The following is a 23185-nucleotide window of genomic DNA, read 5'->3' on the forward strand; positions in this document are numbered from 1 at the left end:
CCACCATGCCCACAGAGCCCAAGGAATCTTGCAAAGGGCGACAGCTGACCCAGAGTTTCCTCGGTTTTACCCTCCAGCGTGTTCCCTCCAGCAGTGGTTTCCAAGCACATACCATAACGGTAAATCGCGTGAGGCACATTTATCTAGCACTTCCTCTGAGCCAGGCACAGAGTGGAAACAGATCCTAGTATCACCCTCATTTTACATCTGAGGAAGTGGAGGCACAGAAGGCTTGCACCCAAGGCCCCCAGCCAGATTCAGAACGGAGCCACATTTCTAAGAAACTCTGCTTCTGGGTCGAGCAGCGAGGACCTCTGTCACCCTTCTCCTCCTCACAGTCCAGCCCCCAAACTCCCGCCCCAATCCACAAGACTGCCACAGCACTTTGGGATGCTCCGGACTCTTAAGTCCCAGCTGCCAGGCAGTGCCAACAGAATGAGGTTCTCACGGGGCTTTTGTGACCCAGCTTTAGCTCCCGACCTCCACGACAGGCTGCAACAGCCGAGCTCTCTCACCTCCTCCCCTTGGTGTTTGCCACCCTCTGCTTGCTCCTTGAGTTGTGTTGCTCACACCGCGTGGCAGTTACTCCTTGCAACTCTCTAGGTACCATGTTTTATTCATCACTGTGTTCCCAGTGCAGGGCCTGGCACAGGGCAGGTACCAAGGAATGTAGTGGTGAGGCGGCTAAAGAGCTGGGCTCTGGAGTTGGTGAAGGAGGCACCAACTCCAGCCCCTTCAGGCATCTGCTAGGACCTCAGTGGGCAGTAAGGAGTCAGGAAGCTAAAGGCCTGGAAAAAGTCAGAGTGGGGAGGACCCTCCGAGAGCCTCTAGTTCAATCTGCCCGTTCCACAGATGGGAAACTGAGGTCCAAAGAAGGAAAGCAATCTGGCCAAGATCACATGAGGCTGGGGTGGGGCAGCATCAGCAGCAGAGCCAGAACTCATCCCAAGGCTCCTGTAGGTGTCCCTCCTGACAGACTGGGGACCAAGCCCAGGTCCCCAGACCTGGCAGAAGCATCCCCAGGAAGGCAAGGGGCTCATCAGGGCCCCAAGGCAGACGGCAGGCGGCAGGCACATGCACCTTATCTTTGGCCCATCCTGTCTCCCTCTCCAGCCCCAGAACTGGCTGGGGCAAGGAGGAGCGGGGACAGGAGGAGCAGGCGAGGGGGTACCTCGGTCTCCAGCTGGCGTGGATCCGAAAGAAACTCCGTTTATTACTAAACATCTGGCTGGAAAGTGGAGAACAAGACACAACAGAGGTTAGTGGGAAGGAGGCAGGTGGGCAGAGCATGGGGAGCTGCCAGGATGGAGCCAGTCTCCTGTGGCTGGTGAGAGAGAAGGACCCCCCACTCAAATCATCCTCTAGCCCACATGCCTAGAAGGCAGAGGTTCTCCAGTTTTGCATAAGGATCTCATGGGGAGCATGTTAAATATGCAGAATTCCATGCCTCTTCTCTAGAGATGCTCATTCCACGGCTTGGGGAGAGGTCCAGGTATCTCTGCATGATGAACAAATGTCCCATGGGATGCCGACACAGGAAGTTGGGGACGATGCTCTGAAAACCACTGTCTTAGCGTCTGCAAAACCCACAGAGAGAGGTGCTGGCTCTGGCACAGCCACCTCTCAGGAAGTCCTTGTCCTGGGAACATGCTCAGCCTGGGTTAGTCCACAAGCACCACTAAGGCTTGTGTGTGTGTGTGTGTGTGTGTGTGTGTGTGTGTGTGTGTGTGTGTGTTTAGGGAGTGGTCCTGTCTTGGGTACCCAGCCCACAGGGCCCAGACAGCCAAGATTAAGGATCTGGCCATTTGGTCTGCTGCCTGATCTCCTAGAGGGCTTCCCAAGTGGTGCTAGTGGTAAAGAACCCACCTGTCAATAGAGAAGACATAAGAGACGTGGGTTTGATCCCTAGGTCAGGAAGATTCTCCTGGAGGCGGGCATCACAGCCCACTCCAGTATTCTTGCCTGGAAAATCCCATGGACAGAGGAGCCTAGCAGGCTACAGTCCATGGGGTCGCAGAGAGTCAGACATGACTGAAGTGACTTAGCACACTCACACTAATCTCCTAGAAGTCACAGTTCAGCCCCCTGGGGTCTGGGGAATAAGGAATACTCCGCCACCATCACCGTGAGCCCCAGCCACACAGACACTGCAGGGCAGACACACACAGGCTAGGAGTCAGTGATGGCCGAGCCCTCAGTGGTCATCTGTTCCTAGGCCTTGGGGGGCTCAGAGACCCAGAGTGGCTGTTGGGGGGTGGTACAGATGCTGGGGTCCAGGATAAGCTCCATTCCCGGTCCCTTCCTACTCAGGCAAAGAGAAACCAGAACAAACTGAAGCTGCAAAGAGCCCTGGCTCAGGCTGTGGGCAGGGTTGCTCAAATGCCAAATCTTCTGAGCTTCTGCCTGTCTGCTGTGGTTGGGTTGGGGCAGGGATAACACTGTGGGACATTCAGATAGTGACAGAGAGTATGCATGGGCTACACCATGGACCCTCTTCCAGGGACCTCCAGCCTGGCCTGGCCAATCACACTTCCCCTCCTCCCAGAGACCTAGAGGCGTCTCCCTCTAGGGAGTAAATAGGGGTAAAGACCCACTTCCTATTCAGCGCCTGGCCAGAACTGCCCTCGCTGAGACCAGGAAAGGAATTCTGCTCCCCACAATCTCTGCATCAGAACCCCCTCTTCCCTGTTCCCTGGGCCTTTTCAGCCCAGAAACCCAGATCAGCCCCTAAACAGCCTTCACATTGCTGATTTTCTGCCCAGAACCCAGAGGCTCAGAGTGGCTTGATGAATTTCTCAAGTACACACATCACCAAGCGCAGAGGCTTTCACAGCACCTTCTCCTTCTGACATCTCCTCCTCCTGATCCCTGAGTGGTTCACCTCTTTTCCGCTCCCTTATTCTGGGCCTGGGGCTCAGAATCACACCCAAGGCTCAAGGCCCAGATGTCCACCTGACTGATTCAGGGGTGATATGCAAAGATGAAATAAAACAAACCGATGGGCAGAGGACAGGGGATGATGATGGGGGCAGGTGGGGATTGAACCCTTGGCCTCAAAGCTACACCTCTATAGGAATAGTCACTTTCCCATATACAGTGAGTTAGTGGGCTTCCCTTATCCAAGTATGCCTGAAATTCCACTGTTTATGAACATTTATGTGGGGGTAAGCATTGTTCTTTCTTTGTTCTTTTAAGATGCAAAAGCTCCAGGAGAGGCAGGTCAAGGGGAGAGAGATTGTCAGGACAGCAAAATGTCCTTCCGTAAGAAAGAAGGGCATTGTGGGAGAATCCCAGGAGGAGGCTCTGGGATTAGCAAAGCTGTGGACGAGGCTTGCACAAGAGAAGAGCGTTAGTCACTGGTTGAGTTTACATAGGCCCTTCAGCAGTTCTTAGTCACAGAGCTCTCTTTCCAGCTGGCATCTCATTCCTGAGGTGAGTTCAGTGTCAAGCCCCTTCTCGGGGAACATGCTGGGGAGGTGGGGCCCCGGCCCTCACACCCCGGTACAGGGCCCCCGATTACCTGAGCTGTAAGCACCTGTGGCCAGCGGCCTCCTCCTCTCTCCAGCTTCCCAGGAGGGATGGGGGTGCAGGGATGGAAGAGTGAGGGGGATGTGGAAACAGAGAAAGAAAGAGGACAGTGGAATGAATGGAGGAGGTGATGGGAAAGGATGGTGTGGACATCTCCCCCACTCAGGCCCTTGGAGCCAGGTGACAAAACGCTGAGTCAACTCTGGCCTTTCCAGAGAAACTGTCGGTCTGTACCTGTCAGGCCATCCGACGACAACTGCCCAGGCCTCCTGACAAGGCCTGGGGTCCCCAGCACAGGCCCAGACACTCACACAGTGGCTGGAGACAGGTCCGAGAGAGGATGAGACAGAGGATGGAAGAGGAGGAGGAGAAGCAAGAGGAGGTGGCAGCCCCGGAGGGCCCCTACCTTTCCCCAGGGCAGAAGGAGGTGCTGCCCGGCCGGTGGCAGGTGGCAACGGGCGGGTAACGGGAGGGCGCTCCGTCGGGTACCGGCGCCCGCCGCACCTCCAGGGGCCGTAGGCCCCCGTTGCGGGCCCGTTGCACGTGCTCAAACAAGAGGGCCAGCTCTCTGCAGGAGAGGGCGCCGTCAGCGGCAGGCAGGGCCCTGGCACCGCCCCCCACCTGAGGACCCTGAGCTCCTGAAGGATTCCCCCTGGGGCCTGGCCTCTCTGGAGATGCTCAGCTAACACGCCAGGCCCGCATGGGCAGGGGCAGGAGTGGGAAAGTAGCCTCCCTTTCTCTCTCTCTCTTCTCAGCTGCTGGGAAACCCTCAAGGATGCCAGGTATGATTGTGCTGGATGGGTACCACTAGGGGGCACCCTCCCAAGGGGGAAGGCGGGGACCTCAAACCCACCTCACTCTCTGCTCAGCAAGCGGAGCGCCTGCACCTGGAGCCTTGCCCACCCCGAGGCCAGCAGCAGCCCTGAAATCCTGCCCTCCAGATCTGACTGGATTTTAGGGGAAACTGAGGATGAGGAGGGAGACTTGACAGGGCAGCCCACTTCTTTCTGCAGCCTTCACGCTGGGTTCTTGGAGACTAGACTGAGGGCTCAGCTTCTTCTGAACTCTCCAGGCCATCTCCTGTTTCTCTAACCCAAGAAAGAGATCTTGCCTCTCTTTGCCTTCCCATTGCATGAATGAGGAAACTGAGATCCAGGGAGCAGAAGGATCAGTGGACCCAGAATTTCCCAACCAAGCTCTGATTCTCTTCCCAGAGGACCCAAGACCATCTCCCCCAAATCATTCCTTCCCATTGCACACATATTTCTAACAAACTAGCCCCTGCCCCACTCCCCAGGGCCTGGCCTCCAGTCCTGAGGACTGCTTCTAGAAAGAAGGGCTCTTTCTATTAATAATCTAACCACCATGCCTGTCTTTGGGGTGGGCGCTTGCCTCTGCCAGGTGGAGAGATGGGGGAGCCAGTGTGATTCTGGGAGGCCCCCTTCCCAGCCCTTTCTCTCCTGCTCCTACCCTGGGAAGCCCCCTAAGGCTGAGGAAACAGGGAGGGGGCAGCCAGGTGTAGGGGCAAGTGGGATCACTCAACAGCTGCTCTTTGAGAACTAATGAGGCCAAAAAGGCACCGGCAGAAACGCTGAGCACTGCAGCCTGGCCCCGGCTCCCCCGCAGCCCTCAGAGCTGAGCCGCTCTCCAAGGTCTCCATTCCTGCCCCAGGGTGTGGCCAGGCACCTGGCCCCAAGAACCTTGGTGATGCTATTAATGACCCCCTGTGTGGAGCCACCCGCATGCAGTCTTACTCCAGCCTGGGCCAGAGGGGCAGACCTACTTCTGGGCCCTAAGGCTGCTGCCTGGTACAGTAAAAGCAGGCATGTGTGGGGGTGCTGGGGTGGGTGCTAGTACCTAACTCCGGCACATACGTTCTTGCCCACACCACAGTGTCTCTATCCACTGCAAGGGCTAACGCTGACCCCAACTCAGACTGAGGGGAGCGAACTGGCTGGGCTCTGCCCCAAGGGGCAACTGCTCTGGGGGAGCATGTAGACTGCCAGGACCAGGGCTGAGCCCTGAGTCCAATGTCCCCACCTTCCCTGGCAAAAGAGAGTGGGAGAGGACCCTCCAGGCCCTGGGTTACACAGGCTCTGCAGAGCCAGCCCCAGAGGCTCCCATGGGAGCCATCACCCCCTTCCCAGCCTCCAGGACTGTGTCCCAGCCATCTGTCCTCAGGGGCAACACTGTCAGCCCCCCACCTCCCCGTCCCCCCCAGGAGGGCCTACCTGAAGGACGGGAGGATGCTGTCATAGTAGTACCAGGTGGCCGTCAGGTAGGCCCGGCTCGTGTCGGTGGAGTAGAGGCGCCATGCAGCCTGGTGGTGTGGGAGGAAGGGGGAGGAGGTGGTGGGGGACCAGGCATTGGAGAGGCCCCTCTGCCCCCAGAAGAACCCAGGCTTCAGGCCAGTTGAAGGGTACTCAGAGCCAGAGGCTTGTTCCAACTCCACAGCCACCAGCAAGGCCAGAAGGAGGCCTGGGGAGAAAATACTCCCAAGGTGACATGCAGTCAGCCTCAGAGCCAGAGGCCTTGGACTGTGGGAGTTAAGAGCTGGGGTTTTGCCATCAGGCAGAAGTGGGTTTCTAATCCCAGCCTTGCCACCTACTTGGGTGGATGGTTAAATAAAGCCGCAGAGCCTTAAGTTTCTCACCTGTGAAATGGACATAGTACAACTTACATAACAGGGTAGTGGGGGCTTCCCAGGTGGCCTAGTGGTAAAGAACCCGCCTGCCAAGGCAGGAGACATAAGAGACGTGGGTTTGACCCCTCGGTCAGGAAGATCCCCTGGAGGAAGGCATGGCTACCCACTCCAGTATTCTTGCCTGGAGAATCCCCATGGACAGAGAAGCCTGGCGGGCTACAGTCCACAGGGTCTCAGAGAGTTGGACACAACAGAAGCGACTTAGCATGCATGCAACGATGCTGTGAGGACTAAATGGGGAAATGTTCATTAAATGCCAAGCACGGTGCATGACACGTAGTAGGCACTTAATACCAAGTTTCCCTATTTAACACTCCTGTTATGTCCGGTTCCCACAGCTGATATATATTTATCCATTGCGTATTTGATTAATGTATTTCTCTCTCCTTAGTCTGTAAGCTGTGTCTTGGTCAGCACTGTATCCTCTGCCACATGCTGGGTGCTCTGCAATGTCTGGGGAATGAATACTGACTGAATGAATTATCATTACTAAAAATAACTCTACCCCATTCTTCCCAGCTGCCTACCACAGCCCATGGGATTGAGGAGGGGAGGAAGGAACATCAACTACCAGACCCTTAGCATCCATGAAGTTGCTGGGTCTCCTCTGCAGCAGCAGGGATGCGGGTCAGACAAGAGGAAGGACTGTCCCTCTCCCCCCAGGTAAAGAGAAGAGTCAGTAGGGACTTGAGGGTGAGTGGGGCGATCAGCAACGGCAGGTGCTGGGCAGGAAGAAGCAGAACTGGATCCTTCTTTAGATGCCTCTTGTCTTTAAGGGCCAGCCCACTGCTGACCTCACTGGCCATGCATCCTCAGAGTATTTTTACTTCCTGCTTGCCTAGTCCCTTGGCTTGGGCTGGGGAGCAGCTGCCAGAGCTGTCTCATTAATTATGGGCACCACAATACCAGCTGTCTCTTGGCACAGCCAGTGCCAGCCACCTGCCCCTACAATGCCCCTTGGAAGGCCAGTTCCCAGGGGATAGCGGCCATTGTGCCCCAAGGGATGCTGAGAAGGCAAGGTTGGGCTGGTGGCTGGAGATAGCAGAGATGGGAGGGGGGTTCCACCCTGGGGAGGAGAGATAAGGGGGTGTTAAGTCAGACCTGGCCTGAGGGGGTCAGAGCAGGAGAGGTGAGCTGTGCCAGTGTTCCTGGAACTATTGGGTTGGCCAAAAAGTTCATTCCGGCTTTTCTGTGCCATTGGCTGGAAACCCCAAATGAACTTTTTGGCCAGCCTGATATTTCTCGAAGGAGGCTGTTACAGAGTCCCCAAAATTCAGAGCACCTGCCTCAGCCCATGCCCCATGGGAATGCCTCAGACATTGGGGGAAACTGAGCCCACATACTCCTGCTTTTTTCCCACCCCTCTGGATGTTCCTTCTCTGCCTCCTTGGCTGGCTCAGCTCTGCCCTCCCAGTCACTAAATGCTCAGGTCCCTTAAAGCTCAGCGGTAAACCGTCTTCTCTTCTTCCTTCCTCTGCCTGCTGGCCAAGCACCTCCACGCCCAGGGCTTCGTTACTGTCCGCACACAAGGCCTAGCACATTACTCAACACAGGTGCACACCACTACATCAGCTGCCTCCTCCACAGACCCGCAAAACTACCCAGGGGTTCAGAGGCCCCGCAGACTCTTCACGTTCCAGCCAAACTCACTCTTCATGCCCCAAGTCTAGTCACCCTTTAGTGAGGAGGGTCACCAACCCTCCAGTCGGGCAAGCCAGAAACCTAGAAGTCACCCTGATATCTCCCTCTCCCTCACTCCTGATACTACTAATTTCACCTCCTAAATATGCAGAATCTGCCCATTTCTTTCCGTCTTATCTGTTGCTACCCTAGTCCAAGTAACCTGCCACCCCATCTCACCCAGACTGTTGCCGGAGTCTCTTCTCTGGTCTCTCCACTCACACAGGTCATCCTCCAATTCACTCAAAACTTTTCAAAACACAGATCTGATCATTATCACCCCTTCCTCCTCCTTCATACCTGTCAATGGATCCTCACCGTTCTTAGGAAAATGTTAAATTTCTCTGACCTCAGATCTGGGCCTGACCCACTGAGCCAAACCCTTCCACTGTACATTCCTATTTGAGCTTTCTGTTCCAGCCTCACTAGATTCTTTCCTATTCATCAAACACACCCTGTTCCCTTTCACCACAGGACCTTTGCACATGCCATTCCCTTACCTCAAAGGCTCCCTCCTTCACCTCTTCATCTAGTTAACTACCCATCCTCCAGCCCTCTGCTCAAGTGTCAGTTTCCCAGGGTAGTCATCCCGGAGTTTCCCTTCGAGGTCAGATCAGGCCAAGTCCCCAGCTAAATGCTCTTCAAAGAACCATTTCCTTCTTTCAAGGTGTTTTTCTTGGTTGCAGTTATAACATTCATTTGTGGGGAGGATGGTGGGATGAATTAAGGTGTTGGGAGTAGAACAGGCTTCCTGATGACCACACAGCTGATGGGAGGCAGAACTGGGTCTCCCCCTGGGGCCTAGGATCTCTTGTCCAGTCTCTACTTCACTTCAGGCCGTGCAGAACTGGGGCTGCAGCTGGGCAGTGGGCCAGCTTCGGCTAGCCATGAACTGGGCATGCAGAAGAGGGAGAAGTTTCTAACAATCTTAGCCAGCCTCCTAGCTCTGTCCCTAACCTGGCATGTGGCTCCAGAAAATTCTCTCTGAGTGGAGTCATAGTTGTGAAGTGGGACACAAGGGCCAGCATACAGATCTGACACACCAGTTCAGTTCAGGGGCTTCCTGGGGCTCCTGTACCTGGATGAGGTTGGCTGCTGGCATCCTCCGCTTCTCAAAGTGCTTCTGTCGGTGCTGCTCCTGCACCTTCAGGGCAAAGCCAGAGCCGAGGATGCCCTAGGGCAATAGGCATGGTTGGAGGTGGGGCAGCCAAAGGCTTTAAAGGTACCCCTACTGCTGCCATCTGAGGTGTCTCCCCCACCCATGCAAATGCTGGACAGGGGCTTAGCAGGCTCTCTCCCCAGGACCCCCTCCCCTAGGCTGGGCCGTCCTAAGTGAAGGGGGACTCACAGCGGGCAAAGCAAAGAAGGAGATGCCCAGTAAGGCGAAGCCAGCAGCCAGGACCCTGCCCAGCCACGTATGTGGCGTCTTGTCACCGTAGCCGATGGTTGTCAGTGTAATCTGGGGACACAAAGAAATTACCTGCAGGGCTGGTCAGGGGGTCCACCCACAGGAGATTGCTGGGGCACAGGGAGGTGGGAGCCTGATCATGAGGGGGGCCTCCATGGTTGCCCACAGGAACTGGTCACAAGGACTTGTCACAGGGGCTGGTTCCTAATCAATGGATTCTCCCCCTCCCCCTTGCTGATGGGGAGAAGGGTAGAGGTCACAAGGGCTTGATGTAGGGAACTAGAAGGGGGCACAAGCTGGTCCACTGGGGGAAGCTGGGGGACTAACACAGGGGCTGGTCACGGGATTTGGGGTCACAATGATCAGGCCAGGAAGGGTCCCAGGGAGAAGGGCGGCCCTACACAGACCCTCACGCACCGTTCCCCACCAGAGCGAGTCGGCGTAGGAGGAGAAGTCGGAGTTGGCGTCCTTCTCGGCCAGATAGACCAGGAAAGAAGCGAAGATGAGCACCAGGAACCCGATGTACCAGGCGGTGATCAGCTCCTGTGGGCGCAGCAAGGGATGAGACCACCCTCCCGGCACAGGGGGGGAGGTGGACGGCTCCCAGAATGGCCTATGGGAGGTGTTCTGAACGGGTTAAGAGTACCCACCTCTCGGAAGTCCCTGGTGGCCGCTCTGCCGGCCTTTCTCAGTGACTCCCTTCCAGGATATCCTGCCCGCCTTTCGGGCGCAGCCAGGTCCTCACAGAGCCTCAGAGCATGCCCCGCCGTGGCCCTGCCCTTGACCCTCCAGCTTCCAGGCCCAGGTCTTCGCCCACGAGCCCACCGTGCACTGCCCCCCACTTTCAGGCTTCCATCCGACCCCACATCCGGCCCCACCGCAGCTCCACCCTCAGACCCCGCTGCAGGTCACCACTTCGCTGTGAGTGTAAACCCCTAAACCCAAAAGCTTCTGCCCCTCAGGCCCCGCCTCCTGGACTGGTCCTGAACGTCCTGGTCAGGACCTGGCCTGGTCCTGACCCCGCCCCTGCCCGGTCCCCACGAGCCCCGGTGGGATCGCTGGCGCTGGGTCCCTTCAGTTCAGTTCAGTTCAGTCACCCTGGGTGCCTAGACACCCATAAATCCCAACCCCGCCCCCGGCTCCGCCAGGCCCCGCCCCCTGCCGCTCCAGCTCCGCCCCGGACACGCCCCCGCCCGGCCTCACCTTGCTGTGCGCGTAGACCACCGAGCCCAGCAGCTTCCAGGTGCCGCCGCGGCGGTCCATGCGCACCATGCGCAGGATCTGCAGGAAGCGCATGCTGCGCAGCGCGGACGTGGCAAAGATGTTGCCCTGTGTGCCCGCGGCGATGACGGCCACCGAGGCCACGAACACGATGAAGTCTGCAGAGGCGGGGAACGGGGCGAGGTCACGGCCAGGGTCGGAAAGCCCACCTACCCCGTGCCTGGACCCGAGGCTGGGGCCGGGGGTGGTTCCTGGGGCCCGAGGGGGCGACTGGGAAGGGCCGTTGAGTCTGTGTCATTAGCCAGGGTCCTGGGGTCAGGGTGTCAACCCTGAGGTCTGGGGTCAAAGATCAGGTGCGGGAGGGATAGGGCCATTACCGATGACACAGAAGGGTTTTCTGGCAAAGCGGAAGCGGCCCTGCCATCCTCGGTAGCGGCAGCAGCATCCAGCAGACCAGACGCGGATGATGTACTCCAGACCAAACACCACGATCATCACGAATTCCTGTGGGACCAGGGCCCTGAGTTCTGGTCCCCACTCTTCAGGCCCCGGGCCTAGATCACACAGCACCCACCCAGCCCGAGTTCCTGGGTTAGGGATATTAGAATTTCCTCAGCCTGCCTCTCCTGGAGGTTCTTACACCTGATGCCTGGATGGACCTGGGGAGGGTTCCAGAAGGCAAGTGGCTTCTTCCATGTCTTCCAGAGAGACTGAAAGCTCAAGTCTGTCCCCCGTTGCTGTGCCCATGAACTGTCTGAGTTTTTCTGCTCCTCATCCTGCCCTCCCCCCACCCTCCCAGCCATCTCAGCCTCTGTAACCCTGACCAGGTGACACAAGAGTGTTTGTCGGTCACAGTGCCCCTCTGAAGTGCTTCTGTTTAGGGGTTAAAACCAGATCCCATGGGGGTGGCATTAGCAGCTTTGATCCTGAGGAGTGGGCCTCCTCTCCTCTTCTCTGGGCCCGTCATAAGCCCTAGTATAGAGACAGGAGCTCTCCCAACACCTGCTATAAAGCAGGGGAGCCCTTTGGGCTTTTATGGCAACCCATAAAGCCCTCTGGGCTTTTATGAAGCCCAGAGAAGTACAGTCACCATGTCAGCGAACACAGCACAGAAAGCCACTCTCTGAGATATGCTATGTGAAGCCTCACTTGACCTTCACCCTCAGCCCAGAGGTGCTACCCCTCCCTCAGACCCAGATTCCAGCACTCACTAAGATGAGGAGACACTCGTTGGCAAGTTCCTGGTGCTCCTGGATAGTGGACAGCACGGACAGCACCAGGCAGCTGAAGACCAGCAAAAATCTACAATAGCAGCATGAAGGAGAGGGTTAGATGCTGGATGGACAGGGCAGCTGAGGAGCCTCTGGCAAGGGGCTGCAGAGGAGGAGGAGGAGGAGGAAGGGAAGAAGGAAGAGGTGGAGGGGGAGGAAGAGGAAGGGGAAAGGAAGGGGAATTACTGGGGAATAATCTGGAAAGTGGACTAAGAATCAGAGTTCCCTGGAGTTGTGGCTCTGTGCTGGACCTCAAAGGGAAGCCCCTGAGCTCCAGATGGCTGGACTCACAGACAACTTACAATCCTCTCAACTGCCCTTGATGCACCCACAGCTCCCAGAGGTGGACTCTGAGCTGTGCCGGGCAGGTCTGTCTGGGCTGGCCGAGGGAGGAACCCAAGAACCCCTCTTCCTTATGAAGCATAGCTTCATCTGCAGAATGAAGACAATTGCTTCTGCCTTCGTGGGTTCTTATGAAATTAAATACTGAGACAGCTATGGAAGGAAAGGGCATCGGGGAAGACAGATAGGGAGGGGAGGATGCAGAGGGGGAGAGGGTGTGGGGAGGGCAATTGGGCATCAGGGGGCCATGCCATCAAGGCCTGGAACTCCCCACAGGGCAGCGGGAAGCTACTGAGTGGCCCAGAACCAGACATTTAGAAATGGAAGGAACTTTAGAATCCAACTCATCTGATTCATGATGAGCTCATGAATTAACCTCAATTGCACACATGAGGAAACTGAGGCTCAGAGTGGGAAAGGGAGTCACCCAAGGTCACCAGGATGTCCAGGACAGAGATGAGATGACAGTCAGGGTTCCTAATGTCCCAGTGGATGGGAAGAGGGGAAAGGACATGAGGAGTGAACATGTGAGGGAAGATAGGGTGTGGGGCACAGCCACAGGTGCAGCAAAAGGCAACGAGGCTGGTCTCCAGGAAGCACTCCTCCTTTTGATGGGGGTGTCATGCCTGGAAGAGACTCCTGAGGGAATGCATTTCTCTGGAAACGCATTGACCCACAGCCTACCCCAAATGTTCCCAGAGTGCCCCTACCTGGGACTGCTGCCGCTGCACTCTGCCTGAAACGCCTCATCATCGGAGCCTGAGGAAACGCTGCTCAAGCTCCCCTCACCCCAACGCGCCTGCTGGGGGAGCCCCCATCCCACCGTCAGCTCAGAACGCCCTCCCTGTGCCTGCCTTCCAATCACTATCTGCATGTGTGCGTGTTAAGTCGCTTCAGTTGTATCTGACTCTTTGCAACCCCATGGACTGTAGCCTGCCAGGCTCCTCTGTCCATGGGATCCTCTGGGCAAGAATACAGAGTGGGTTGCCATGCCCTCCTCCAGGGGATCTTCTCAATCCAGGGATCGAACCCACGTCTCTTATGTCTCCTAGCACTGGCAGGCAGGTTCTTCACTACTAGCGCCACCTGGGAAGCCCCAGGTCACAGTCAACAGCATTTTATTTGTGTTCCTGTTTCATCAGCGTTTGCCTGCAGTGCAGGAGACCAGGGTTCAAAATCTGGGTTGGGAAGATCCCCTGGAGAAGGAAATGGCAACCCACTCCAGTACTCTTGCCTGAAAAATTCCATGGATGGAGGAGCCTGGTAGGCTATAGTCCATGGGGTCGCAAAGAGTCAGACACAACTGAGTGACATCTTTACTTTTTCATGACAGCAGAAGCATGGGCTCCGAGTCAGAGACCCAAGTTCAAATGCCAGTCCTACAATGTGTGTGACTCTGAGAAAGTCACCTTCTCTGAGCCAGTCTCATCATCTGTGAAGTCAGGGCAGATGGGGTGGGGTGCAGAGACACAGGAAGGGCACCACTCCACCTGGCCCACCTACACCTCCCTGGACAGGGCTCCCTGCCTGCTCGGAGGGCGGGGACAGAGCCTCAGCCCAGCACCCGCCCAGGGAGAAGGTAGGTGGCAGATGTCAGTAAAGGGTTTTGGATGAATGAGTGAGGAAGAGGCCTCCTTGGCCAGTTCCAGGTAGGAGCTGAGTCAGCAAAGATGTAAGACACGGGGCGGTGGGCAGGGGGGCGGTGTGTGTGGTGGGGGGTGGGGGTAGGGGGAGCACCAGCTCCTCGTGTTCAATAATTAGCCACAGAAAACGCTGGTGAACCCAGTGCCACATCCACTGGGAATGGGCTCAGGGCAGAAAGGTCCTCCGGAGGTCAATCCTATCCCGTCCCCTCCTCTGGGAAGGGGTGCAGCCAAATCTCGATAGGCATTCAGCCCAGCCCTGGACAGAAATCCTTCCATCACATCGCTCGACTGATCTCAGAACCTCAGGTAATAAATGGGTCATGTTTGGGGCTTTGCACTGAGTGTTTCAATAGTTTTTTTTTCCCCTCAACATTATGTTCTCCATGTCAAGAGTTACACATCTCTAAAATGTCCGCTTCACAATAGGTTAAGTGAAAAAAGCAGATTATAAAAACTTAAAGCAACATGATTCCAACTTTTTAAGTATAGATGTTTTTTATGTATTAATAAAAACCAAGAGTGAGCAGGGCTGGTCTCTGGATGGCAAAATTAAGAGTGATTTGGCTTTTGTTTTGCTTTCTGCTTATCTTCATTTCCAGATATTTTTAAAGAATAAACATGACTGGTCAGGTAACAAATTAATATCAGTTTTAAGATGCAGCAACTTCCCTGGTGAGTCAGTGGCTAAGACTCTGTGCTCCCAATGCAGAGGAGCCTGGGTTTGATCCCTGGTAAGGGAACTAGATCCCACCTGCTATAACTGAGAGTTCACATGCCACAACTAAGACCTGGCTCAGCCAAATAAATATTAAATATTTAATTCATTTCCTTAAACATACCAGCAGGGGCAGGGGAGAACCCTTAAAATTCTGTCCCCACCCCTTTACCACAACAACCTTGGCCATTTAGCAGGTGTGGGGGTGTGGCAGCCTCTCCCCCGAGTCCAGCTTGCCTGCCAACAGCCTGCTCAGCATCTCTTCTCAGATGTCTAGAGGCTTTTCAAACCCAACATAATGTCCAAAAACAAACTCTCAATTTGCCCTAAAATTTCCCCATCTCAGGAATGGCACCATCTCCCATCCAGGGGCTCAGGCCAATGATCTAAGAGCAACCCTTGACTCCTCCTTTCCCTTGCCCGCCACATCCCATCCTTTAGCAATTTCTACGGGCGTTAACTACAGAATTGTAGCGCTGGACTCACTAACCCCCAACATCTCACCCTTGACAGGTCTCCCTGCCTCCACTCTGGCCCAACTGGAACCCTCTTCAGAGCAATCAGCATGATCGTCCTACAAAGCAAAGCCAGAAACTAGGCTCTCCCCTGATTTGGCACTTGGAGAGTGGCAGTCACATTCCTCAGCATGTCCAGCAAGGCTCTGTGAGATCCAGTCCCACCAGCCCTTGAACTTGATCTGCCTCTCTCCAGTTCCTCCATCAGGTGCTCTACCTCCCTGCCGTTCCTGGAACACATCAAAAGTTTTTCCACCGCCAGGCTTTGCGCTTGCTCTGCTATTTCCTCTGCCTATTTATTGCTCCCATTCTCATGGGAGATCTCTACTCAAACATCTCCTCCTTGGAGAGGTCTTCTCCAACTACCCCCTCCCCAGAGTAATGGCCCCATCCCCCCTCTCACCTGAATAAATGCACAGCAGAAATTCAACTTAAACAAACATCAAAACATCATGTCACCAAAGCCCCCAGTTTTCACCCACTGAAGAGGCTCCCAAAGCCCTAAGCACATCCATCCCCAACACAATGGGCTCACCAGCAGCCTTCCTGAAAAGGGAAGAGAAGGTGAGTCTCCATCCTTGACCAGCTCCATTTAGTAGACACTGTTTTAAAAACCCGTGAACTTCACCTCTCCAGTCTTCACACACTGGCAGGGGATTACATGCTCAATACAGTTGAACAGATACATTTAGTCTGACAGCGAACATCTTGTATTCCAGGCAGCTGAATAATTATCCCCATCTTCCAGGCGAGGAAATGGGGCCCAGGGAAGGACAGACTTGCTCAAGATTACTCAGTGAATTCTTAATTTTGCCAGCTAGAGCCAGGACCCTAGCTGCTGTGGCCTTCCTGAGGGGTCCTCACACAGACACCCACACTTGGGACAGCAGAGGGAAATCATGTCTGGAGCTTAGGGGTGGAGGAGACAGAGAGAAGTCACCCTGAGCTGGTTTCTGGTTGTATCTGCCAGAACGAGTCTGTGACTTCATTCATACAACAAAGGACTGTCTATGGCCCCTTTCTGAGGCTTCAGTTCCCTATCTACACAGAGCTGGAGGCTGGGGCTCTCTACAATCTCCCCAGCAAAGAGGCCAGGCTGGCAGCTACTTACTGGAGCATCTTTGTCCAGCATGCCTGGCTGCAGCTCGGGCCCCCGTTCTCCCAGTCAATCAGGCAGAGCTGGGACCAGTGGGTGCTGCCGGACTGGTTCTCCCTGAAGTGGTGAAGTGAAAGTCACTCAGTTGTGTCTGACTTTTTGCGTGCGACCCCATGGACTATACAGTTCGTGGAATTCTCCAGGCCAGAATCCTGCAGTGGGTAGCCTTTCCCTTCTCCAGGGCATCTTCTGCATCCAGGGACTGAACCCAGGTCTCTCGAATTGCAGACAGATTCTTCACCAGCTGAGTCACAAGGGAAGCCCAAGAATACTGGAGTGGGTAGCCTATCCCTTCTCCAGGGGATCTTCCTGACCTGGGAATCAAACTGGGGTCTCCTGCATTGCAGGTGGATTCTTTACCAATTGAGCTATCAGGGAAGTCCTGGCCGGGGCTTATTGTGAGACCTATCAAAAGCCTTTTTCCCCCACCCACCCATTCTGTGACTATGCTATTCTTTCACAAGGGCAGCAAGGAGATCAGGGGTGAATAAGTGAATGGCTTGCTTAGATATATGGTTCTCAAAGTAGAGCGGGCAGCAGAGTTACCTGGAGGGCTTATTCAAATACTGATTTCGGGGCCTCACTTCTAGAGCATCTGATTCAGTATGAACTGAGGCCTGAAAGTATGCTTTCTACAAAATTCCTGGGTGTTCTAATGCTGTTCCCCCAGGGACCACACTTTAAAGAGTCACTAGGTTAGTGAATGGGAGGGGCTATGGATGACTCAATTATTAGCCAACTCAAGGCTTTTTATTATTACTTTTAATATTTATTTATTTATTTGGCTGCACTGGGTCTTAGTGGCGGCATATCCTCAATCTTCCTTGCACATGTGGAATCTTTAGTTGCAGCATGTAGGATCTAATTCCCGGACCAGAGATGTAGTCTGGGAACATGGCGTCTTAGCCATTGAACCACCAGGGAAGTCTCAAGGTCTTTTAAACAACTGTAATCATTGCTTTTCCCCCTCACCCCAGCACCCCTGTTTCCATGGCCTTCCTCAAATTACTGCCAGGGAAACAGCCACAGAGCAAGGAGGAGGGGTAGGAAAATCCTTCTGGGGAGGTGGGTTTCATACTGACCTCGTTTAACCCCAGTTCGCTGTCTGACCCCGTAACTGTGCCTCCTGGCCAAGGCTCCCTATTGGCCAGACACTGAGCGGAGCCCTCCACGTGCATGTTCCTATATTCCTAACCCCCCTCCCAGCCCCACAGTCATCACAGCTCATTAGCGAGGAGGAAACAGGCTCAGAGAGGTGTACGGTGATGGCTATACAACTCTGTGACTACATTAAAACTACAAATTGTGCACATTTAAAGGGGACAGGTGGATATGGTATGTGAATTACATCTCAATAAAACTGTTGTTTAAAAGAAAAAAGGGACTTTCCTGGCAGTCCAGTGGTTAAGACTTTGACTTCCAATGCAGGGGATGCGAGTTTGATCCCTAGTCGGGGAGCCAAGATTCCACATGCCTTGTAGCCAAAAAACCAAAACATAAAAAAAAAACAGAAGCAATATTGTAACAAATTCAATAAAGACCTCAATAAAAAATAAATAAAAGGAAAAATGATTGAAAAAAAAGAAGAAAGAAAGGTATGCTAGGTTGTCCAAAACCATAAGGCTGGGACCTAAACCCAAGTCCATTTGGACCACCACACCATAGTACCTCTCTGGGCCCCAGGCACCCTGTCAGCAGTATGAGTGTCAGTCTTATGACTCCCCAGTAGTGGGGTAGAAGGGAAGGAAGGGTCAGCCGTGAACTCAGTTCCAGACTCTCTGGAGATGTTCCCAGAGAGGCAGATGCTCGGAGGCTGGAGAGACAGGGATGTGGAAGGTGGGAGGCCTGAGGGAGTAGAGTCAAGCAGCAGAAAAGATGCTAGCGCCTAACCTCTCAGAGCCACGTTCACTTAAGAAATGTTCATTGCCATCTATACCCAGTCAGGTTTATTGTAAAGCCTGAAATGAATCATATAGGACTTCCCCCACCCAAAAAATTAACAAGTATAACATAGAGGTGACATGATAGACAAGGTGATGACAAGGTGCCCGGGGGTTTGGGGGAACCTCAAGATGGCTTTAGCAGAGCCCAAGTGGAGGGATCAGTGAAGACTTGGAGGAGGCGACAAGGTCAGGTGGCAGTGCACCAAGCAGAGAAAGTAGGATGTGTGTGTGAGCAACAGAGATGTGGGGACCTGTAGGCAGTCCAGGGTGGCCCGTAGTTCTGGCAGGTAGGGGCCTAAAATGAAGGGGCAGAGGACAAGCCATAGAGGGCCAGATCAGGCACCCTAAGGCCCTATGAACGTGACCTGAAGGCAGTGGGGAACCACTGAAAAGGTTTTTGTTTTTTAAACACTTTCTTTAAAAAATAAAAAGGATTTGTTTGGTTGGTTGGCTGTGCCAGGTCTTAGTTGTGGCATTTAGGATCTTTAGTTGGGTATCGGGACCTAGTCCCCTGATCAGGAACCAAACCTGGGTTCCCTGCATTGGAAGTGTGGAGTCTTAACCACTGGGCCACCAGGGAAGTCCCTGAAGAATTTTAAGAGGGAATGATATGGTCAGATTTGTGTTTTAGGACCACCACTCAGGGGCAGTAGGGAGCACGGGTTACAAGAGGTGAGACTGATCAGGAAGAGCAAGTAGGAAGATCCTCAATCATTCAGGTAAGAGATGCTGGTGGGAGCATGTAAGTGGATGGACTAGAGAAAGTAAGCAAGACTTGGTGATTAATTGGAAATGGGGACAATGAAAGAGAATGACTCATATTTCTGGTTTGGGGACTGGATGGATGAAGGTGCCATGACTGAACTGTGAGATAGGAGAGCCTCGTGGAGGAGTAGATATGGGGTGATGAATTCCGTTTTGGACATGTTGAGATGCAGAAGGCTGGGTAAACACTCTAGGTATGAAGACAGAGACCTGAGCCAGAAATGTGCACTTGGAGTACATCAAGGGAGAGATGGCGACCAAAGACAAGAGGAAAGATTGAGACAGTCCAGAGGGCATATGGAAAATGTACAGGAGGACCCAATGGATCCCCAGCAACTCAGAAGGAGGAGAGACCCTCCACCAGACTGGAAAGGAGCAGCCAGTGAAATGGAAGGGAAACCAGGAGACAGAGGTGTCAAGCCAAGAGAAGAAAGTGTTTCAAGGACGGAGTGGACAACAGTGTCCAATGCTGCCAAAGAGGTCAAACAAGATAAGATCCGAAAAATGTCATTGGATTTGGTGACAAGTTGGTCACTGGGTACCTTGGCAAGGTCAGCCACAGACAGAGGGGAGGGCCAGAGCAGGTCTCAATGGGATGAGAAAGGAAGAGGAACTGTGACAAAGTAGAGACAGTGGAGGTTTAGCTATTTAAAGAAATTTAACTGCAAAGTGTGGAAGCTGAAATCGGTAGCTGGAGAAAGACACAGAGCACAGGGAATAAGCCAGTGTTCTTTTCGCCGTTGTTGTTTTCAGATGAGAGAGGCAGAGTGGAAGGAGCCAGGAGAGAGGGAGAAGTTAAAGATGTGACAGAGACGGAGTGATCAATGGAATGACGTCTGCAGGGCAACTGGGAGGCTGGGATCCAGAGCAGAAGCGCTGGTGCTGAGAAGAAGGGACTCAGCCAGTTTCTAAGGTGACAGGCAAGAAGGGGGAGAGACCAGGTGGGAGAGGAGATTGGGGGTCAGATGGGGGAAGCCCAGGGATCCCTCATCAGGGGATTTTACTTTCTCTGGGAAGACGAAGCCAGACCAACTTCTCAGAAGGGAGCAGTGTGGGTGGGGGTCTAAAGAGGTGGACGAGACTTGAAACCACAGGTGTGGAGGATGGAAAAGGGAGCTGACCAGACCCTGGAGAGTGGTCCAATGGGAGCACAGGACCATCATCCCCAAAGGTGAGGATGAGAGAAAAGATGCAGAACATCGTGGTGCTCTATACATGCATTTTTGGTTTGGGTTGGGTTGGGCCTTTTTTGTTTCTTAGGGCTTGATGATCCTGAGGGAAGAAGGAGCTTGTGTGGGATAAGGGACCCCCCCACCCCGCCCCCCAGCCTCCCCACAAGGCCAAAGTAAATGCACTTCCAGGCCCCAGTCCTCCCTTCCCCTAGGGCCTACTTCCTTCCTTCCTTTCCTCTCTCTAGTGTCCCTCCTCCCAGACTGAGCCCTGCCAGGGTCTGCGCCTGCCTGGCCACCAGCTGGCTCTGTCATTTCTGCACCTGGCTTGGGGACTGTGTCTCCCTTTCCTTGCCCTCCAGACCAGGATCTCAGAGGTAAGGGTCTGTCCTCCCTGGACTGGGGGATTCTGGGGCCAGTGGGTCCCCATTTATGCAAGGTTCCTTATGCGAGGCAGAGGTCATGTCCCCCACCACCTTCCCGCAGAAAAGGGCTTCTTAAACCCCAAGCCAGAGATGATACTGCAGAAGGAACTTCAGCTAGGCCTGAGAGGCACTTCCTGACAGGGGTGCAGTGTGGTTCGGTGGCCCCAGCTCCTCTGGGGAGAACAGGCTCAATCTTTCTCTTGCAAGGGGATAAAGCGGAGGGGCAGTCAGCCAGGCCCCAGAGCGAGGCTCTTTCCAAGAATCCTCAGGGGCTGGGACAAGAAGAAGTTTCCCTGATCCAGCGATTCTAAATATGGCAAAGGGAGCAAAAGCACGTGACCCACACCAGGGCTGCTGCCGCGGCCGCCGCTTCTCTGGGTCAGAGGCCTGCGCTGGGGTTCAGGGCTAGGGGTGAAGCCTCCATGGGGCCTCAATTTCCCCATCTGCACCAAGAAGATGGGGGACATCTCAGTGACAGCTAAAGTCCCTTCAGCCTCGTAACTCTCCAGCCGTGGGGCGGAAGGGAAAGGGCCGGTCTTCAGCTAGCTCCAGAGTCTCTGAGGCTGTCCCTGGAGGGAGGACAGCTGCCAGTGCATAGTACAAACTATGAAAAACATGCGCCCTCTTGGAGGATCAATTAGAAAAGGCATTCCCTTCAGCCTAAAAAAATGATGAAAAGTTGACCCTTCCAAAATGACCTCATAAGAACCAGGCATCCCTTGCTCTGGGCTGATCCACCTTCGAGCACAGGCTGGATTCAGCACCGCTGTCCCGCTCAGCCCAGCCCCTGGCATCGTACAGGATGCACAGAACATGGGGCCGCCTTGGAGATGGCCCTGACAGCTCTGGAAGGGCCAGCCCCATGTGGAGCCACACAGCTCCGTGCCCCTCTCCTGGCCACCAGGAGATGGACACTGGCCCAAGACAGTCTTCTCCCCACCCCCCTGCCCCCGTCTAGGTTGGGCTGAGCCAATCAGATTGTTTTTCTCAGGAATGGAGTTAGGAACCACAGACGCACATTGGCAGAGATGCAGAGAGAAGTAGAGATGAGACTGCCCCTCCAGAGTCTCATCTCCCCCTCTCGGCTCTGCAAAACCCACATCTGCTTCCTTATGAAGCCTCTACGGATTCTTCCCTCTCCTTCTGGTAGGTGTTCTCTACCTCCACATGCCAATTTTTCTTGAGCCAGTGTGAAAGGTCTTGGTCCCACTATGATATGGAAGGTGGTGTCTTCTAGACAAGGTGTTTTAATAAGTCACAGCTTCATCCTCTCCCACCTGGACCGGCTCCAAATCTCCTGTGTGTGTATGTGTGTGCTCAATCGTGTCCGACTCTTTGCGACCCCATGGACTGTAGCCTGCCAGGCTCCTCTGTCTATAGGATCTTCCAGGTAAGAATACTGGAGTGGGTTGTCATTTCCTACTCCAGGGGATCTTCCCAACCCATGGATTAAACGTGTGTCTCTTGCATCTCCTGCATTGGAGGGTGGATTCTTTACCACTAGGCCACCTGGGAATCTCCTACTTGTTCTCATTGCTTCCCTCTGCTGTGCCAGCCAGACTAGCTAGTACCCCAGGTAAGTACACTGAGCAACACATCAAGCAAGGGTGGGAACAAGGAGGGAAGAGGGGCTATCCATCTGCTCAGGGCTGGGCAGGCTGTACAGACAACACAGATAAACAGGGAGCATGGGCTCCCAAGCAGGAGGCCAGTGAGGTGAAAGCAAACTAAGGGGTGGAATTCAGGCAGCCTGAACTTTGGCAATGAAAACAAGGTGGTCAGTGGAAACTTTCCCCTGGTTCCACCTGAGCCACTTGTGTGAATTTGGGTGACTCAGTTTTACATGCTGAGCTTGGCATAAGATTTCATTTGAACAAAGGGCTCTCTGCTTTTTTTTAAAGTGTGAAATCCATCGACTTGCAGGCTCAGGCCCGAGCACCTTAGCATGGTTACAAGGCAAGCCCTCCCCCACCTGACTCTCCACGCTCGGTGCCCCACCTGGCACATGATATTCCATTGTTGCAGCTCAGTTCCTGCACATCAGCAAGCAGAGCTTTCTCCCTTCCTCACCTTTGCTCCTGTTGTATCTATGCCTCCTCCAACCTGACTGGGTGAGTGGAAACCCCACCCTATGCTCCCTTAATCCCCCATTCCCACCTCTACACTCACCTCCATCATGGCATTTGCCTCAACATGTGAAAAGCACTCTTTGAGTCCCTGCCTCCTTCCACAGACCGAGAGCTGGTGGAAACCCTGTCCTTCTCACCTTGAATGCCATGCTCCCAACTCAGAATGAGAGCTGGGAAAAAGTCTCCTGAAAGAGGGGACAAACCCCGCACTGGACCTCGGACTGGTATCACCCACCTCCCCTGGGTGGCCACTTCCATCTCCACATCTCAACCCTCCCTGTAGCAGATGGGATTCAGAGGGAACAGGGGCAGGTAGCAACACCCAGGAACCACGAAGTTCAGAGCCACAGAGCATTCACTCACTCACTCACTCACTCACTCACTATTTACTGAGTGCTCGTCATGTGCCAGGCACAAAGATCAATAATGTCCTTGCCTGCATGGAACTTACATTCTCATGGGAAAGAGACATAATAAATAAACAAGACAGCGTTAAAAATGTCAGATGATGCTGGAGAAAAATGAAGCTGGGAAGGGGGACAAAGAACATCGGTATTGGAATCTGGAG

At 54.2% G+C, this 23185-nt stretch overlaps 1 protein-coding gene across 3 annotated transcripts in view; it reads right to left on the reverse strand.

The window, feature by feature from the left end:
• KCNQ4 (potassium voltage-gated channel subfamily Q member 4) overlaps nucleotides 1-23185 on the reverse strand; it is a 56346-nt gene that overhangs the window by 12905 nt on the left and 20256 nt on the right. The window contains exons 2-9 of one of the 3 annotated variants that reach the window (XM_065915326.1): nucleotides 11753-11843; nucleotides 10919-11045; nucleotides 10524-10699; nucleotides 9738-9863; nucleotides 9261-9371; nucleotides 8991-9086; nucleotides 5760-5848; nucleotides 3521-3565 (exon numbers count right to left, since the gene is read on the reverse strand). In XM_065915326.1, coding sequence (XP_065771398.1) covers nucleotides 3521-3565; nucleotides 5760-5848; nucleotides 8991-9086; nucleotides 9261-9371; nucleotides 9738-9863; nucleotides 10524-10699; nucleotides 10919-11045; nucleotides 11753-11843 — 861 coding nt within the window. Of the gene's footprint in view, nucleotides 1-3520; nucleotides 3566-3934; nucleotides 4097-5759; nucleotides 5849-8990; nucleotides 9087-9260; nucleotides 9372-9737; nucleotides 9864-10523; nucleotides 10700-10918; nucleotides 11046-11752; nucleotides 11844-23185 lie in introns of all 3 variants that reach the window. The other 2 variants (XM_065915346.1, XM_065915336.1) reach the window with 2 other exon arrangements.

This window comes from Muntiacus reevesi, chromosome 1, assembly GCF_963930625.1.
Source record: "Muntiacus reevesi chromosome 1, mMunRee1.1, whole genome shotgun sequence".
NCBI lineage: Eukaryota > Metazoa > Chordata > Mammalia > Artiodactyla > Cervidae > Muntiacus > Muntiacus reevesi.